The 14,587-nt window shown below is 38.1% G+C and overlaps 1 protein-coding gene across 23 annotated transcripts in view; it reads left to right on the top strand.

The window, feature by feature from the left end:
- Window positions 1–14,587, top strand: part of RYR2 (ryanodine receptor 2) — a 781,807-nt gene that overhangs the window by 514,646 nt on the left and 252,574 nt on the right. For 14 of the 23 annotated variants that reach the window (XM_054248004.2, XM_054248003.2, XM_054248010.2 and 11 more), the window contains 6 exons: window positions 9,070–9,278; window positions 9,884–10,236; window positions 10,835–10,949; window positions 12,373–12,533; window positions 12,997–13,026; window positions 14,357–14,516. In XM_054248004.2, the coding sequence (XP_054103979.1) occupies window positions 9,070–9,278; window positions 9,884–10,236; window positions 10,835–10,949; window positions 12,373–12,533; window positions 12,997–13,026; window positions 14,357–14,516 (1,028 nt within the window). The remainder of the gene's footprint in view (window positions 1–9,069; window positions 9,279–9,883; window positions 10,237–10,834; window positions 10,950–12,372; window positions 12,534–12,996; window positions 13,027–14,356; window positions 14,517–14,587) is intronic. The other 9 variants (XM_035280524.3, XM_035280523.3, XM_078357270.1 and 6 more) reach the window with 1 other exon arrangement.

Genomic DNA, 14,587 nt, shown 5'->3' with positions numbered 1-14,587 from the left:
TTAGTTGGGGGACAAGAACAGGGATAGTAAAGGTCTGAGATCTCTCTTCTTCCTCCACCCCCAGCATACATATATACATTTCCAGCCATCTTACCACATAGTTATTTTCATTACTTTAACAGCCAATGTATGTATGTCTGAGCTGACTGACTGTGTAACAATAAGAAGGAATTACAAAGATGGCAAAACATGCCATATCATGGCACAGACACAAAGACAGTCTAGTTATATGAGAAATTAAATTACAGAGAACTTATAAAACGTTTCAGTACTTTAGCAACCACAGAATATTCCTGTGCTAAAAACTTTTTCTAAATTGTTTCTCAAATTTGTAATATGACAAGAAAAAGAAATTGGAGCTGATAAGAATTTGAGTAAAAGGAACAAATTTATCATGATTTGAAAACAATATAAGTATTTACAGAGAAAACCCTAAAGAATCTACACACATTACTAGGAACAATTGGAGTGTTCTGTAAGGTAGAATTTCTATTCTAGCAGCAGTCAAGAAAAGTAAATTAAATATACCATTTATAGTAACATCAGAGACTAGCAATAGCTAGGTATCATTCTAATAGAAGGTATATAGTACTTTTACTGAGAAAATTAGTAAAACTTATTGAGAGATGGTTGACTTTATTAAGAGACTTATTACCAAATAAAAAGAGGTGTATTGTGTTCATGGAGAAAACAATAGCCTGAGGATGTTAATTCTTCCAAAAGTGATCTATAGCTTCAATACTGTCGATCATACTTTTCAAATAAAAATCCCAAGTGTCTTTATGGGAGTTGATGTGATGCTTCTAAAATGTATATAGAAGTGTAAAGGACTAAAATATCTTCTGTCTAAAAGCAGTGAGGGGATGCATGTCCTACCAAATATGTGATTCACCTACCTTGGCCTCCCAAAGTGCTGGGATTTATTGTGAATCTATAGCCACTAAAATTGAGTGGTATTGTTGTAGGGATAGACAGATTGACCAATGGCATAAAGTAGAGATGTCAGAAACACACCAGCACATGTATGGAAGCTTAGAACATGACAAGGTAGTGTGTCAGCATGTTGGGGAAAGGCGGCCTGTGACAAAAGGGGATTTGTATGGAAAACATGAGATGGCTCACTTCCTCACATCATATATGATAACATACACAAATATGATATCATATGATATCATATAAACACTTCCTCGCATCATATATGATAACATACACAAATATGATATCATATATGATAAACACTTCCTCACATCATATATGATAACATACACAAATATGATATCATATATGATAAACACTTCCTCGCATCATATATGATAACAAACACAAATATGATATCATATGATATCATATATGATAAACACTTCCTCGCATCATATATGATAACAAACACAAATATATCATATGATATCATATATGATAAACACTTCCTCGCATCATACATAACAAACACAAATATGATATCATATATGATAAACACTTCCTCGCATCATACATAACAAACACAAATATGATATCATATATGATAAACACTTCCTCACACCATATATGATAACATACACAAATATGATATCATGTATGATAAACACTTCCTCGCATCATATATGATAACATACACAATTATGATATCATATATGATAAACACTTCCTCGCATCATATATGATAACATACATAAATATATCATATGATATCATATATGATAAACACTTCCTCACACCATATATGATAACAAACACAAAATGCTCGTTAGTGTCAAAAACAAAACTTTGAAACCACTGGTGGATAATACAGACAAATTTAAGAACATTAATTAAAAAAAAAAACCTTAAAGGAAGCAGAAAAAGAATCATCTGTTAATGGAGAGATGCTATTCACAATGTGTAAAACTGAAAAAAAAATGTTAGTGCTAAGAACATACGATTTCTGACATCAAAGTGATGAAAAGGTGTGAGCAGGTATTTCACAGAAGCAGCAAATACTTTCTCTCATTTTATAGATTGTCCTTCTCAGCATTCTTGATTCACATTCTATCATCTATTTAACCTATAGAAACTTAGACAGATGAATTCACATCTTAGCTGTTTCCTCGTCTGAAAGAATGGGATTAACATTAAATAATATACGGAAAGCTGCTTATGTATTACAGGGCAATAGTAGGCCACAGGCAGCTAGCTGTTACCTTTTCTTCTGATCAAAAAATGTGAATGTACATCTTAGTATAATATTGGTCATTTTTACCTGCGTTTTGGCCATTTGGTTTGAGTTACATATTTGATACATGGATTCCTAACTGCATTTCAGAAATGTTAAAAATTTGAAATCATTTATTAGGAAAAGCTGGTCCGCTTGTGACCTGCTTTATCTTCCTTTTATTGTAGCCCCAACCAGAGATTCCATGCCTGTATTTCGCCCCTGCATCTTTGGGGTTGCCAGCTCCCTGGCTGGGCTTGCATGCTCATCACACTCCCCTCTGCTCTGGAGGGAGGCTCATCATCACAGAAAGTTAAAATTTGCTGAAGCCATCTGTCTTTTGTTGGAGAAAGCATCTCAGCCATAAGTTGTAGCTACTGTTTTAACCGATTTGCAAATAAGGTGGGTCTGGCTTAAGCCCGAGTAACTGACTGGGCTCATGTGCACTAATTTAAGATCCACTGCTAGAGTGAAAATTTCCCTTAGATATCAGGCTCTGTCATTTGCAGGGTGTCGATTAAGGTAACTAGATAGAAGATCAAGAACACAAAGGACAGGAAGGTAGGACCCATATTTTACATATGCTGGGGGAGAGGCATGATTTTGTGGAAATCTGTTTTATTGTGCCGAAATATTAGTGTGTGTTCTGCCTGTCTCATGCTAATAAAAAAATGGAACCCTAGTTATCATGTTTTGCTATGGAGTGATGATTAAGAGTGATGTCATCTATCAACCCGTCTTGTTCAATGTATGTCAAACATTCAGTCTTAATAGCATTTATCATTTCCTGGCACTGTATGATATATACAGTGGTATACAATGGTAACTAGTTTTTTATTTGTCTGTTATCTGTCTTTTGCACTCAACATTGTGCTCCAGAAAGTCAGGCGCTATTTTTGATTTTGTTCACAGCTCTATTCCCAGTTCGTAGAACAGTTCCTGGCTTATGGTAGGGGTTCATTAAATATTTGCTGAATGGAGGCACCTGGTACTCTATGAAGACAATGCAGAACAGTAACTTAGAGAAGGGGTTGGCAAACTAAGGCCCAAAGGCCAAATCCAGCTCACCACCTGCTTCTGGTGCGTGTGTGTGTGACGGAGGGTCTCACTCTATCACCTAGTCTGGAGTAGCATGATGTGATCATAGCTTATTGCAGTCTTCAACTTCTGGGCTCAAGTGATTCATCTCAGCTTCTGGAGTAGTTGGGACCACAGGAAACTGCCACCATGCCCAACTAATTTATAAACTTTTTAAATAGCTCTTTGAAGAACAAAGCTAACTCCTAAGCAGTGTGCCAAGAGTCAACCTAATTTGTTAATTTTTTTTTTTTTTTGTAGTATCAGGATCTCACCATGTTGTGCAGGCTGGTCTCAAACTCCTGGCTCAAGCGAGCCTCCTGCCTCAGCCTCTCAGATACAGATACAGGCATGAACCACTGCCTTGGCCCTGCTCTTTTAAATAAAGTTTTATTGGAACACAGCCACACTTGTTTGTTTACATACGGTCTATGGCTGCTTTTGCACTATAGCTCAGAGTTGAGTAGTTGCAACAGGGACCATATGATCCATGAAACCTAAAATGTCTACTCTCTAGTCATTTATAGAGTTTGCTGAGCCCTGGGTTGAAGCATGGGCCTTGGCATCCACCAGATTTGGATTTACTGTCTGGTCACTTGGTAGCTGTGAGGGCAAGTGATTTAAGCTAAGATTTTGGTTGCCTCATGTGGAAGAGGGTACCCATGACTTTTATCTCATTGAATAGTCGCAAGGCTTCACCGAGATGAAATATCAGGAAGCATTAACTACTGATATGGAGCCGTGTGTGCTGGGAATTTCGTTTGTTGGCCGCCTCTTCATTGTGCAGGACACTTGGCTGTGTACTAAACAAATGGAGGTTATGGGGGCCTGGCCTTTTCTCTGTGTGACACCTGTACAGTACCTGTGGATTTTCTACACTCTGTCTTCTTTGATCTTGTTGCCACATAGTTGTCTCTGCTGTGTATAGGCCAATTTTTAAAAGTAAAGGCAGTTTCTAGAAAGATTGGTTACTTTGTCACCATAGATTATTAAAACTATAATCTCAGAAGTCAGAACAAGAGGCCGGGTGCGGTGGCTCACGCCTGTCATCCCAGCACTCTGGGAGGCCGAGGTGGGCAGATCATGAGGTCAGGAGTTTGAGACTAGTCTGAACCACATGGTGAAACCCCATCTCTACTTAAAATAATAAAATAGTAAATATAAATAAATAAATAAAACATCGGAGTGTTAGTGCACATCTGTAATCCCAGCACTCTGGGAGGCCGAGGTGGGCAGATCATGAGGTCAGGAGTTTGAGACCAGTCTGAACCACATGGTAAAACCCTGTCTCTACTAAACAAACAAACACACACCGGAGCGTTAGCGCACGTCTGTAATCCCAGCTACTCAGGAGGCTGAGGCAAGAGAATCACTTGAACCCAGGAGGCGGAGGTTGCAGTGAGCCGAGACCGCGCCATTGCACTCCAGCCTGGGTAACAAGAGTGAAACTCTGTCTCAAAAAAAAAAAAAAAAAGAATATGATTTGATTTTTACTGTTAAGTTCTGCTTCACTTTAAATGAGAACAAAAATATGCTAGTTTCTTCTTGTGGATGTACTTGCATAAGTACGTTCCTTTAGAGGTGACCAGAACAATAAAGCAATACATAGAAATACCATCTACCAGTACAACTGCTATAAACTAGTGAAAAAATAACACGTATTCAAAAATAATATATTGTTTTTGAATATTTGGAAAATACGCAGGAATATAATGAAAGTGACTAAAAATTACAAATATTCCCACCACACAGAGAAAAATTGACTTTTAATGTATCTCTCCCACTTAAAGAACTGAGATGATATTGTAAAAATTATTTCCCATCACGCCCTTTTAAACTTAATAGTATAAATTTTGTCTAAAGGCACAAAAACATTTTAAACATCTTTTTTAACCAACTTTTTATTTTGAGAATTATCTGCCCTGCAGAAAAGCACAAGAAGTAATGTAGTAACACCTGTAAATTCTTTCCCTGGGATCGCAAATTATTTTTATTTTGCCATGTGATTTTTTTCTCTCTCTGCAAGTTCATTTTGGTGAGCCCTAAAGATGATTTTTAAGGGCTACACGTATTTCATCCTGTGTATGTATCATAGTTAATCATTTTCTTCTCAGGAATAGATTAGTTTGTTCTTTTACCTTTTTTCCTATTTAAAATGTACTTCACTGAGCATCCACACCAGGTAGTATATGTATAAGTCCTAACTTTAAAACCGTAACCCTAAGGGGTAAGTGTTACAGGAGATAGGATTACAGCTTAGAGAACTTAAGTTACCTGCCAAAGATCAAGTAGCTAATAAGTGGCAGAGCTAAGACTTGAATCCTGGTTTACTGGACTTAGAACTCTGTGTTTTTAATCACTTCCTAGTACTATCTGTCTGCTGTCTTCTTACATGTTAACTCTTCTGCAAAACCTTCCCAACTCCCATCTCTTCACACTTCCTTTGCTCCTAGTGCACTGTCTACTTAGATGGGTAGTAGGCTATTTCACTATAACTTCTTTTTTTTTTTTGAGATGGAGTTTTGCTCTGTCACCCAGGCTGGGGTGCAGTGGCTCGATCTCGGCTCACTGCAACCTCCACCTCCCGGGTTCAAGCAATTCTTCTGCCTCAGCCTCCCATGTAGCTGGGAGTATAGGTGCCCACTACTATGCCTGGCTAATTTTTATATTTTTAGTAGAGAAGGGGTTTTACTATGTTGTCCTGATCTCAAACTTCTGGCCTCAAGTGATCCACCTACCTCAGCCTCTCCAAGTGCTGGGATTACAGGCGTAAGCCACCACGCCCGACCAGCATTACTTCTTCACTTGTCTTTCTCTGTCATTACACCATGAGCACGTTTTGCCTTGGATCTGTTAGTCATCCTTTACTCCTGCTTTCTAACATATGGTAGTTGCTTAGTAAATATTTATCAAATAAATAAATGAATGGTTGAAAGCTTCTTAATGCATATAACCAAATTGCTCTACATAAATCTTGTACTAGTTTAATTGAACTAGAACGATTTCTGTTACCGAACTCGCCACCTACCAACACTGAGTGTTGGGACTCGATTTCTGTTACCGAACTCGTCACCGACCAACACTGAGTGTTGGGACTCGATTTCTGTTACCGAACTCGCCACCGACCAAGACTGAGTGTTGGGACTCGATTTCTGTTACCGAACTCGCCACCGACCAACACTGAGTGTTGGGACTCGATTTCTGCTACCGAACTCGTCACCGACCAACACTGAGTGTTGGGACTCGATTTCTGTTACCGAACTCGCCACCGACCAACACTGAGTGTTGGGACTCGATTTCTGTTACCGAACTCGCCACCGACCAACACTGAGTGTTGGGACTCGAGCAGCGTGTTGTTGGGGCCGTTTTATGTTCTCGTCACTCTCACAGATTTCTTTATGAGAAAGATGTGGGTCTGCCCCATTTTATTAAATGAAATTTTAAAAGTGAAAGCTATTGTTTTCTTAATAAAACACATCTACATTGAAGAAAATTTGTTAAATTGGAAGCCATACATAACAGAAGTGCCAAACATCCCACTACTCTGAAGCTAATTTTTAAATTAAAAAACCTACTGGTATTTTCCTATCTAAAAATAAACCATAGGTTATCTTTATTTCTTTAAATAATAATTACTTGGACTATTTTTCTGTGCATTAATGAGCCTCTGAAAACTAAAATTTCAAAGGCTGAGTAATGTTCCTCTCACGAAAAAGTGTCTTTATTGTCAGAACATAGCTATGGGAAACAATTTAGGACATAAATATTTGTGCATATTACCAGTCACTTCATATTTTAAATGAAAGTATTTCAAATATGCAGAAAAGTTCAGGTATTAGTAAAACAAATACCCAAAAGTCTTACTATACATATATTTACAGCTATCTAATAACTTTACACGTAGGCTAGGAACTCGTTCTACAAATAAAGTGATTAGAAAGAAATAGATGTTTACCATTTGAGATGTTTCTATCTCGGTATCTCCTAGTTTATGTCCAATGGATGCTGGATTTGCTGATTTGTGCTAATGCAGTTCAGGCTGTCCAAGATCTATTGTGTCCTTTGTCTTTCATTTCTTTGGGGACACTCGTTTAAAATAACTTTTCCTTGACTGTTGCTTTAAGAGCTGGCACAGCTGCAGATACAGCTGCAATTTTTTTTTTAGTTTTAACTAGAAACTCGTCATTTACACTTCCTTGGACACAGCTGGATATGTCCTTTTTTCCTGGTTGGTGGCAATGTTAGACAGCTATTCATTTGACTATATGTTGATGGATACAAACTGGGTGAAACCATTATGAATTATTGGATGTAATTTTTATCATCTTTTGCTATTTTGGGGGTTATATATTGCTTTCACTGCCACTAATTTCATCAAGAGAAAAGTATATAAATCATAATGACAGAGCTAACTACAATTCTTGTCAAAATTGTTGGCTTATTCTTTGGATCTGTTGCTTTTATGCTCTACAAATTAGAGGATCTAATTTGTAGTCTGCATTCCAATACTGACAATTTTTAGTGTGCTGCCTACTTGAACATACATGTAAAACATTATAGAAGGCCGGGTGTGGTGGCTCATACCTGTAATCCCAGAACTTCGGGATACCAAGGCAGGCAGATGACCTGAGGTCAGGAGTTCGAGACCAACTTGGCCAACATGCCAAAACCCGGTCTCTGCTAAAAATAAAAAAATTAGCTGGATGCAGTGGTGCACACCTGTTGTCTCAGCTATTTGGGAGGCTGAGGCTAGAGAATAACTTAAACATGAGAGGCAAAGGTTGTGGTGAGCAACCTCCATATAAAAACAAAAAGAAAGAAATGAGGAGTACATAAGCACCCACCCCTGAAGAATATCATCTCATCCCTTGCCAAAAAAAAAAAAATCTTGTCTCCTTTCCAAAAAATATCATCTCATTGTCTTGCCAATCAATTCCAAAGAACTCAAAGAAACAATTAACAAAGTTAGTTTAGTTTTCCATTCTTGTTCCGTAGAGGAAAGATTTGCTAACTCTGACATACATGAGAATAGCTTATGAAATACTTTATTGGTTTTTGCTGTACTGCTCATTGCTGTTTCATATAATATAAAATTATATATATGATTTGTGAATTTTATATATATATTATTTGTGCATATCTTATTCATGCATAAGTACATGCTTCATTCATTAAACATGTATTTTTTCACCATGCTTAGATCCAGTTTATTCAAGGAAAAAAAAAAAGCCAAAATTTTCTTCAACGATCAAACGCAGCTATCAGTGGCTGGAGAACTTAAATTTTTGCCTCCAATTCTTTTGTTTTCTTGAGCTATGTATGAAGAAATCTATAGCTCAGACTGTGTCTGGTGTTTGTGTGTATGACGCTTTTTAACCCGGAGGAAGAGCAAGGCAAACGAAACACATCCATTGGTACTTAGTTCTTTCTCTCTCACTTTCCCGATATGAGAGAGTGACATGCGCTCTTGAGCAACGAGTCTGTAAGGCCGGGATCTCTAGAATCCTGGGAGGACCCAGGGCTGCACAGCAGTCACTTCATCTTACACAGTCAAGTCTGGGATGAGAGAAGGGGTTTAATCTAGGGCCCACAGCTGGTAAATTACAATGTCAACATCAGATCCTGGTTTTTCTCACCCTTACAGGTAATATTTAATGTCAGTGTTCCCTTTATTACACTTTTCTTCACCCTAGGGTGACAGCTCTCACAAAGTTCAGTCCTAGAACAATATGTTTGATAACTCCATGCTAACAGGATCATATACTAATGGTACTGAAGTGTTTGATTTTTTTTTTTCTTCCCAGGATTCATACCTGTGTGTAGCCTCGGAGTGGCTCAAGTGGGCAGGATGAACTTTGGAAAGGATGTCAGCACCTTGAAATATTTCACCATCTGTGGCTTACAAGAGGGCTATGAACCATTTGCCGTTAATACAAACAGGGATATTACCATGTGGCTGAGCAAGAGGCTTCCTCAGTTTCTCCAAGTACCATCAAACCATGAGCATATAGAGGTTTGCTTTCCCTTTAAAAATCAGGCCATTTCTAAAAAGCAGGAAAAGAATATACATAGGAGTTTCTGCTTAGACAATTATTGTGACTTACTTAAAATGGTGATCTCAATGTGTTACCTAGTAGTGGAATCTAAGCAAAGATGGTACTTCATAGTAGCTATCAGTGGATGGGAAACTTTAAAATTTTTGTTTTCAGTTCTTTTCTTGAGTATGAAGAAGTCTATAGCTCTGATTGTGTCTGGTTTCTATGCATCTTTAACTAGAAGAAAGATCAAGGCAAAAGGAACCACATCTATTCTCATGTTAGATACTTTACAAGTAGCTTATTAGACTAATTAAAGATAATTTCCTTTTTATGTATAGGCAACGTCAGGTTGAATCTGAATATATACAATTACACATTTCCTAAACCATCTTTGGAGTCAGAAGCAGAACTCTATGACTGTATCCATAGCACAGTACTCTGTTTAATCATTTCTTGCAAAAGGACTCCATGCGTGGACCGCATTTGGGATTCTGAAAACGTGATGTGCCTTAGTCATCTTTAGAATCAGGAAATTGACAGTGGTGATTGGAATGTGAACTATTCCTTCTTCATTTGCTAGGTGACCAGAATAGACGGCACCATAGACAGTTCCCCGTGCTTAAAGGTCACTCAGAAGTCTTTTGGTTCTCAGAACAGCAACACCGATATCATGTTTTACCGCCTGAGCATGCCGATAGAGTGCGCAGAGGTCTTCTCCAAGACTGTGCCTGGAGGGCTCCCTGGGGCTGGCCTTTTTGGGCCCAAGAGTGATTTGGAAGACTATGATGCTGATTCTGACTTCGAGGTTCTGATGAAGACAGCTCATGGCCATCTGGTGCCTGATCGTGTTGACAAAGACAAAGAAGCCACTAAACCAGAGTTTAATAACCACAAAGATTATGCCCAGGAAAAGCCCTCTCGTCTGAAACAAAGGTTACTAACTTAAATGTTACGATTTTAGATTTACAGTTAGGTGAGGAGTTTTACCGTCGAAAGTAAAGGGTCTCCTAGTGTAAATTTTTTCCTCCTCTTCCTCTTTGAGTCAAGGATTCTATAGGGAAAAATAAATCAACCCGTTAGTCATCTAATTTATTAGCGTAGATGCAGTCTGTCTCAAGAGTTACTTTTTAAGATGTCTGTGTTTACATTCTTGCCTGAAACCTGAAGAGTATTTTCTCCAAATAGTATTTTTTATGATAAAGGCGGCAAGTTATTTTAACATCCTTTCTTATACTAAATCAGAGTGTCTCAGTCTCAACAGTGTTGACACTCTGCCAAACAGTTCTTTGTTGAGGACACATTTTGGACATTGAAGGATGCTGAGCAGCATCCTGATCTCCACCGACTAGATACCAGTATTATCCATCCCCCAGCTGTGAGAACTGAAAATATCTATCTGCAGATAGTCCCAGATATCCCCGAGGGAGCAAAATCACCCAGGTGTAAGGCAACTCAATTGATTATATGCTCATATTTGAAGTAGGCAGAACATCTTAATGTTGCTTATTGTTAGTCCTCTAAAATATTTCAGATTTTTGTTGAGAAGAACAAAGCCGGATTACAGCACAAGCCATTCTGCAAGACTCACTGAAGATGTCCTTGCTGATGATCGGGATGACTATGACTTCTTGATGCAAACGTCCACGGTATGAGGCTGCAGCTTTTGCCATTTATTTCTGTATGCCTCTTATGCTTACATCTTAAATAACACACACTGATTCGTCCTATTTAGTAACATTATTTTAAAAATATCTGCTTCTACTTTTGGATATATTTTTGGGACCAAAAGTTTGAAAAAGTTTATATATTATGTTGGATATGATTTTTTTTAAAAAGCTATTTTAGGAAACATATTTTTAATGGCAGACATAATCTTAATTTTACTATCATGTTTCTTGACAGAATTCTAAATTGCCCTTGAATTTTTCGACTATATATGGTTTTCTTCATCTTACTGACTTGTCTAAAGGAAGATCCATTGTTATAATTTGTGAGAAGTCAAGCTTTAATCACGTCCATTGTAAATTTTCAGTTATTTCTAAAATGCTACATTGAAAAAATATTTAGTTGTGTTTGTTGTAAAATGCTCCCATATTTGAGTTTGATGTTCACATGTTAGATCTGAACTCTTTCAAAGTGAGCTTAGGCTGGGTGTGGTGGCTCACGCCTGTTATCCCACCATTTTGGGAGGCCAAGCCGGGCGGATTACCTGAGGTCAGAAGTTTGAGACCAGCCTGGCCAACATGGTAAAACCCTGTCTCTATTAAAAAAATATGAAAACTAGTGGGCTGAGTGCCTGTAATTGTGGCTACTTGTGAGGCTGAGGCAGGAGAATTGCTTGAACCCAGGAGATGAGGTTGCAATGAGCCAACATAGTGCCACTGCACTCCCACCTGGGAGCAGAGTGAGACTCTGTCTCAGAAAAAAAAAAGTAAGCTTAAGGTGTCAAAATGTTACATTTTAGAGAAAGAAAAGGCCAAGTATGCAAAAAGGTGGGTGACAAGGATAAAAAGCCAAACATTGGCCAACTGAGGCCAATGGAAATCTCTCGAACCCTGGAGGCAGAGGCTGCAGTGAGTTGAGATCGCACCACTGAACTCTAACCTGGATAGCAGAGTGAGACTCTGGCTCAAAAAAAAAAAGTTCCAACCTAGATTTGCATACATGTATAAGCTTGAAGGATTTGAAGCTTTCTTATGCTTAATGGATTCAGATTTTGTTAACATATAATGTATGTATGTATACATGTATGTATATGTGTATATTACACACATGTACACACACACATGCTCACCAGTATAAAAAGCCTTAAATCACTGAGCATGTTTGCTCAGATCACGTCTTTTCTCCCTTTCCTGTTATTTCTTATTTAATTCAGCATCTCTGGTAAAAGACCTTTCTTAGTTTGTAGTGTGAGTTCTTTGTGCCTACGATATTTTCATTCACCCAACGGTTTTAAAACAAGAAGTAAATTCTTACGTGATTCAAAGACTCAGACACAGTTAGCATTGCAAATCCAAGTTCTGTTTTGTTTCACTTTGCCAATATTTGGTTTTGCTATCTTCACAGTACTATTACTCAGTGAGAATCTTTCCTGGACAAGAACCTGCTAATGTCTGGGTGGGCTGGATTACATCAGATTTCCATCAGTATGACACGGGCTTCGACTTGGACAGAGTTCGCACAGTAACAGTTACACTAGGAGATGAAAAAGGGAAAGTGCATGAAAGGTTGGTTTTCCTCCATTTTTTACAAGAATGACATCTGAAAATAATATTGGTGAACTTAGCTCTTCCTTTTTCTTGGATTTTGTGACCAAGATATTTCTATTTATAGGAACAATATAATCAAACCATTAATGTCAATGCCCTTTTTGTCACTCATACAAGCCAGTAAGGAATCTAAATGTATTAAACATGCAAACATTATGCAGTAAGAGAAATGCAGTCTTTTTAGAGTAATGATCATGTATTCCTTCAGGTAACGTGACTAATAGCTTGAGTTTCCGATACTTACCTTTTGTTTTAGGGATGAGAGATGGGTGAATGTGAGGCTTTTAACAAATGACTTGATGTATATCTTGGGAACTAGCTATGTAGTGGGGAGAAAACTGTGAAGACAATGTGGGCTGGTAGTTTAGACCAGGTGGACACATTTGAACTCAGACTGAGGAGCAGTGGGTTCTTTCCTCAGCTTTGCCATTGACTCGCTGTGTGGCTTTGGGTAAGTCAGTTACACTTTCTGTGCCATCTTTTTTCATTTGTAAAACAAACCAAACTCAAACCAAACCTTCAAAAAAGTGAAGAACGCTATCTTCCTTGCAGAACAAGACAAGAGAAGATCTGACCATTGGCTTCTACCTTTTGTGCCCATGCATCCTCTCTGATCTGCTGTGACAGGTCTCAGAAAGAGTCCTTGATAACATTGCTTTTCTTCTATACTTGCACCATCATTTTTTTGGGAAACTCACTTTCCTTCCCTCAGGTTGTAACATATGAAGCGTAATGGACTTAGCATTTGCAATGGGGGCCCAGCAAAATTCTCTAATGAAGAGCTCTTTACATAAGTATGGGACAAAAAAAAAAAAAACAGGTGTCTCCAGGAATATTTTTGGGGGCCACACTTAATTTTCAGGGATGGCAACAATATAAATAAAGAACTCAATATAGGGATGGGATAACTGAAAGATGATTTTGTTGTAGGAAGTGGAAGATAGGGAAGTGTCATTGGATTTTACATACACAGTGTGAAGAAATGCAACCTACATCTGATTACTCAAAAACGGATTGATTTCACAGCCTTTTTGTTCTTTTCCTTCTGCTTGTCTGCCTTTAGCCTTTTTTTGCTAGTTTTGTTAAAATATGTTCACTGTATAGTGGCAGAGAAAGAGAATGCTAATAAGGCTCTAATTACTGTCTGTAGTAAAAGTTTTAGGGAAGGTGAAAATTAGGTGGCATTTGTGGTTAACATCACTGGGCTTTTTTTTTTTTTTTTTTTTTTTTGCATATTCTAGCTAAGTCTGTCTCTCAGATCACTGGGAATTGTCCAGAAAAGGGCGACATTTTAGCCAAATTATAAATATCTGAAATCACTGACGGCTTATGCAGAGTTTGCCTAAGGACTTTGCTAGTGTTTGGAAACAAATGCTCCTCATCTCAGAACAAGTGGTAAAAAAAAATAAAAAATATCCACGAGATGAAAATTACAAATTTGGATGATTTTTAAATAGTTAAACTTTTTTGAACCTCAGAAAAATGTCCAGTTTGGTTTGAGTTTTTGGAGAGAAGGTGCAGGTCAGTTCTTACTTGGTTCCAACTTGCTGACCTGTCTTCATTAGGTGTGAAATGTAGAGACGTATAAGACCTGATTCAGAACGTCCACTGCAGTCGATGGAGTTTTGCTCAGAATCACAGAATTGGGCCCATTGTGCACCTCTCCCATTACAGCATGAGCTTGTTGCTTGCGCAGCATAATTTAGTTAGTTTGCAAAATATACCTGCTTTATCTTTTATCTGTGGTTGTACAAAGATAAAAATGTTCTTTTGAAATTCAGCATCAAACGCAGCAACTGCTATATGGTATGTGCGGGTGAGAGCATGAGCCCCGGGCAAGGACGCAACAATAATGGACTGGAGATCGGCTGTGTGGTGGATGCTGCCAGCGGGCTGCTCACGTTCATTGCCAATGGCAAGGAACTGAGCACATACTATCAGGTACGTGGTCAGCGATGGTATCAGGCTTCAAGGGAAGAAGACCTTTTTTCCCCATTAAAGGAAAACACAGT

Source organism: Callithrix jacchus, chromosome 19, assembly GCF_049354715.1.
Source record: "Callithrix jacchus isolate 240 chromosome 19, calJac240_pri, whole genome shotgun sequence".
Lineage (NCBI taxonomy): Eukaryota > Metazoa > Chordata > Mammalia > Primates > Cebidae > Callithrix > Callithrix jacchus.
Note: the sequence above shows the minus strand (reverse complement) of the source record. Positions and strands in the feature narration are given on the sequence as shown.